Source organism: Montipora foliosa, chromosome 4 (assembly GCF_036669935.1).
Source record: "Montipora foliosa isolate CH-2021 chromosome 4, ASM3666993v2, whole genome shotgun sequence".
NCBI classification, from domain to species: Eukaryota; Metazoa; Cnidaria; class Anthozoa; order Scleractinia; family Acroporidae; genus Montipora; species Montipora foliosa.
In genome coordinates this window covers 11275690-11280689 of record NC_090872.1, presented here as the reverse complement: position 1 = coordinate 11280689, position 5000 = coordinate 11275690, and the positions used below count along the sequence as shown (strand labels likewise).

Genomic DNA, 5000 nt, shown 5'->3' with positions numbered 1-5000 from the left:
CGATTCGTAGGGTCAGCACTAATTTCCATCCCTCAAACTGACATTGGACATTTCGTAACAATTAGACGACGCAATATCCCATGTTAATATGGACAAGCTTACCACTAAAAAGAATGAAAACAGGCAGAATTACAGCTTTAGTTCAACAAGAAATAGCGTTTCTAAGCTATGCCGCACTGATCTACAGTATTTAAGTCTAAAAACCCCGTTGAAGACGGTTAACTTTCAATTGTTTTGCTGGGTACTATTATTTCAATACTCTAAAAAATTCGACTCTCTCGGAGCTTGTCTCGTTGGTCTAGTGGATATCGGAAACTGCAAGGCGAAGCCATCGATCCGGGTTCAACTCTCTGCCTCGCCTACTGTGAATTTTCAGCTTGTTTTAAAATCTTTCTTTCGTTGAAGAAGATTTGAAGTCTAAAGTAGACTGTACGTCGTATAAGTTGAATAAAAATGGAAATGTCAGTTTGAGGGTGGAAAGAAGTGATGACCCGATTCGTAGGCCGAAATACCAGGGAGTTCAAGATCAACGACGCGACGGCAACGAAAACGTCACAAATTTTGCATATTTAATGAGCAAAAACAATAGCTTAGCACGCTCTACACGTGCATTTTTCATTTTTGTACATTTCTTTCACGTTTTCGGCAACTCTGCGACGTGAAGTGACCAATAGTCTCAAGTTTTACGGAGAACGTGAACACAAGGCAGTGAATTTGAATTTTCTGTCGTATCTTCAACACCGCACCTCCTAATTCAGTTCCTGGAAAGTTGCGCTAGTTTTTAGAAGTTAGACAAACCGACATAATGACGAAAAAGATTAACAAACCTGAACTTGCAATTTTAAATGACGTTTTCGTTACCGTCGCGTCGTAGATCATGATTTTAATTCCATTTCCGTCTTTTTTGTTTATACAAGGATTGATCGATCGCAGGCAAAGGCGTTGTGCATGGACCGTGTCCCTTGTGAATTAAACCAAGTCCTGGCGAACCAAAGACAAACTAAACAGTTAAATATGCAGAACCTCTTACTTGCAACTTCGAGACAATTTGTAACATCACGAATGTCATCAAAAGAAGCTCCTTTCTCTTCATGGTTCTGGCGAGATTCGATGCACGGTCTCAGTTCTAAATCGACTCGATTCACGGGAACTTCAAATCCGTCTTTAACCCCTACGAGGGTTTGCCTAAATGCACCGCACAGCTTCAACTTTATACCATTGTGAATGTCTCTTCTATAAATAGCCCTCTTTAATTTCGCGACTAGATCAATCGATCACAGAAGCACGTCCCATTGTAACAATAGTGGTCCGAAAACGAAATCCCGGGGGGAACTCCCGTTTAAAAAGGAGATGGGTGCTCGTCGTCTCGCCTGGAGGTGTAAATTTCGGATTTTGGTCTCACTTCTGGGCAAAACGCAATCATATGTAGCCGTGAAGGTCTCCTTGAGGGTTGCGCGCGAAGAAATATGAAAGTGTATATTTACACTTTCATATTTCCTCACGTAGGTGAAAGTATTAGACAATAATGTCCACCAACAGTAAAAGTCACTGCATTTTTTATTTCTCTGTTTTAATATGGTCTCTTGTAGGTGTCGAAAAAAGCCTCGGCCACGCCCATATTGGTGTACTTCTCCCTTTAGGGGTTTAATTTAATATTTCCGACGAGCATTTCTCCCCTTTTTATATGGGAGCCCCCCTTCCCCACCCCGGGATCTAACTTCCGTCAACAATTGCAAAATTAGTCATGTCTTGATGAGATGCATTTTTGATCGACGTACCCAGACAGAACGATTTCATTGAATACCAACCATTTCTTTTCAAGACAATGTTCAGAACTGCGAAGCTGGATTTCTTGGGGAATATTTTTCTTTTGGCAAAACAAACGCTGAAATTAAACGTATAAGAGGAGCATGACAATAAAATCTTTAATCACCCCGCCTGAGACCATGATCGCACCAATACGGACCAACAGCATCGTGATTATTGGAAAATTCTCGCTAAGATGATCATGGCAGGAAGATATTTATACAAAACTAAAAATTAGTTTTTCGTAACACTGAATTGAATTGTCCAAAGTACAGCCCGGGTGACTATCTTTACCTCAAAATTTTCAGAACTGCATGGAAACTTATTCTGTCAAATTTTTAATTTCTTTTTTCACGAAAAAATTCACATTTCTGGTCGGCAATCTAGGTCTCTATGGTGATTTGCTGTCTTCAAATATACAACATTTTCATCCGAATCGGCAGCTTTCATCATGGTTGATTCGCATATGCATGGTTATTGTTAGACGCAGGAAATTAGAATTTATGCTTGACAATGTCATGCTCCGAGTGCTTTGTTAATTGAAAGACAAGCTAATCAGTTATCTGGGAGGTCTAATTGAGACCATTATGGCTTGAAGAATTAAAAACTTCGTGTGCAGCCCGAGACCATGATCGCACCAATTCGGACCATGAGCATTGCGTTTATTGGAATATTCTCGCCAAGATAAAAGTATTGACAAGCTCATAGCAGGAAGATATTTATACAATACTAAAAATTAGTTTTTCGTAACACTGAATTGAAACTTTAAAGTCGTCAGTTAAATATTCCACGCAACACGAAAAGGTAGGGTGATTATTTTCAGAGTAACTCATCGCAAACTAGAAACTCCTTGTGTCGTATTTTTAATTTCTTCTATCACGAAAAAAAAATTAAATTTCCGGGAGGCCATCCATTTTTCTTTAGTGATTTTGCTGTCTTCGAATATACAACACCATTTTGATCCGAATCAACAGCTTTCATAATTGATTCGCATGGTTATGACCGGTTATTGTTAAACACAGGATAGACTTTATGCGTAACGTTATGCTCCGAGAGCTTTGTTAATTGAAAGACAAGATAATCAGTTATCTGGAAGATCTACTTGTAACTGAGACCATTATGGCTTGAGAAATTAAAAACTTCGTGTGCATTGAGGTTGGCAAGTGATTATCTCATCTTTTTTTCTCAATTCAGCGAAGACTTTCAAAATCCTTACAATATTTACTTGTTTCGAAGACCCACTCGAACCAAAATGCAAGTTCCAAAACGGATATAGGCTTAAAAACTCACAGGGGTCTCGCGACTGAGGCCCGAGTTTCTCGAAAAAGTTGCGAAACTTTTTCAACGTATTTAGGAGACCATTAATCTCTCTAGCTTCAAACCGAGGCGGTTTTGAGGCATGAAATTTCGCATTTGTTTTGTTTCTTTGGGTGTCTTAAATCTGTATAAAATACCAGCTTTCTGAAAAAAGGAAAACGAAGTGTCAAACTTGGAAAATCACCGGGGAATTTCGAGAAACGAACCCCTTTAAGGGCCGATTTACACGATACGATTTTGTCGCATGCGACAAGCTCACGACAGGCCTACGACATGACTTACGATTGTCGCAGCGTTTTAAAACATGTTTTAAAATGCTACGACATTTTTTCTGACGTACACAACAATTGTAAATCATGTCGTGGGCCTGTCGTAAGCCGTTGTCGCATGGGACAAATTCGTACCGTGTAAATCGGCCCTAAGCAAGAAATAAAGTTTCCCTTAACACCCTAAAATAACGTGACATAGCCCCTTTAACTCAAAAGCAGAGGTTCAGTAACGTACATTATTTGAGCATCTTGCTATAGCAGTCAGGATGCCGATTTTCAGTCGCTGGAACAAATAGTGAAAGCCGACATCCTTTGGAAAAAAAGATAATTTATTAGTTTTTCGTAAAACAAATCATCAGTCCCTCAAAAAAACAGTCCCTCAAAGACCGAATGTTTTTCGCAACTAAACAATGCTTATGGTCTAATGCACTACTCAAATTGAAAGTTTTATAACACTTCCCTCGCAGGCATTTCCCAGAGTTGAATTTTCTGAATTTGCTTCACTGAACTATGTCCAAACAGCAAATCTTTAGAAAATACACTTGTTTAATCCTTGCTTATTTACAGACCAGCTTTGATGTTTCGTATTGTTCTTAGAAGAGCGTCAATCTCCGCGGAGCATGCGTACAGAGAAGAATTGGACTTTTGAAAAAAGCATAAAAACACGGCTCTTGATTCGGATGAAAAGTAACTTTGCTTGGCCATATGGTTAAGAAGGTTTACGGCACACTTGAAACTCCGGACAATTTCTATGCACGATTCACTCTTCAATAACCCAAGATAAATCAGGAGACTTTCACTTACACGCATCACGTTGCAATTGAGTGTTTCAAAAATGTTCGCGAACAGTTCATCAGCGCATTCGAAAAAAAGTTCCCAATCTTCTTCGAGTGCCATGACATCACATATCCGTTTGAAGCTCCTTCCAGCGTCACTTTCAGCTTCCTGGCATGAGGTAGGAAGAACTTCTTTGCTAACCGCAGACTTAAGAGCTCGAAGGCGCAACTGGTCCAATCCAAATAGTTTGGGGCTTGATTTGCAAAGAAAAGACGCAAAGATTGCGGCAAGGTCTCTCGGAAAATAGTCAGCTGTAAATACGTGCTCTAGGGCCAAAAGAGGTCCTTTGAGATCCACTACCGAACTTATGTCGTATTCCCCTTTTAGAAGCCCCATACGCACTAAAATACAAGTTCCAAGGGATGCCGAATCACAATGCGCAATGCCTTGCTTCATAACCGCGCTCGCGCATTTATACAACAGCCGGTGGTCAGACGATAAGCCAACGCAGACTTGTAGGAAAAGCCTTGCAAATTTGTCCGCCGTCCAGTTGTTGTCCTCTGTAAGAGATTTGTTTAGCATCGCACAGAATATGGAATATCGGTACGTTAGACAACGGATGAAGACAACTGGATTCTCCAAACAAAATTCTAGTAAATCGCCAGCAAATGATGTAGGGGTACTACTCATATTGATCATGAGTTCTAAAATCCTGAGACAGTCTTCCAGTTTGTACATATATGAAGCAACAAACTTGCATTTTTGACTGCTGTGGTCCAACGTGTAATTTTCCTCCAAAGAATCTAAGACAGACTGGTCTTGATCGAGTTC

The 5000-nt window shown here is 40.0% G+C and overlaps 2 protein-coding genes across 4 annotated transcripts in view; both read right to left on the bottom strand.

The window, feature by feature from the left end:
- Nucleotides 1-1201, bottom strand: part of LOC137998963 (uncharacterized) — a 6318-nt gene extending 5117 nt beyond the window's left edge. For both annotated transcript variants that reach the window (XM_068844804.1, XM_068844803.1), the window contains exon 1: nt 1031-1201. In XM_068844804.1, coding sequence (XP_068700905.1) covers nt 1031-1093 — 63 coding nt within the window. In that variant the 5' untranslated portion in view covers nt 1094-1201. The remainder of the gene's footprint in view (nt 1-1030) is intronic.
- Nucleotides 1202-3701: 2500 nt separating this feature from the next.
- LOC137999821 (uncharacterized) overlaps nt 3702-5000 on the bottom strand; it is a 7333-nt gene continuing 6034 nt past the window's right edge. The window contains exon 3 of one of the 2 annotated variants that reach the window (XM_068845754.1): nt 3702-5000. This exon is cut by the window's right edge and continues 1017 nt beyond it. In XM_068845754.1, coding sequence (XP_068701855.1) covers nt 3954-5000 — 1047 coding nt within the window. In that variant the 3' untranslated portion in view covers nt 3702-3953. The other variant, XM_068845755.1, reaches the window with a different exon arrangement.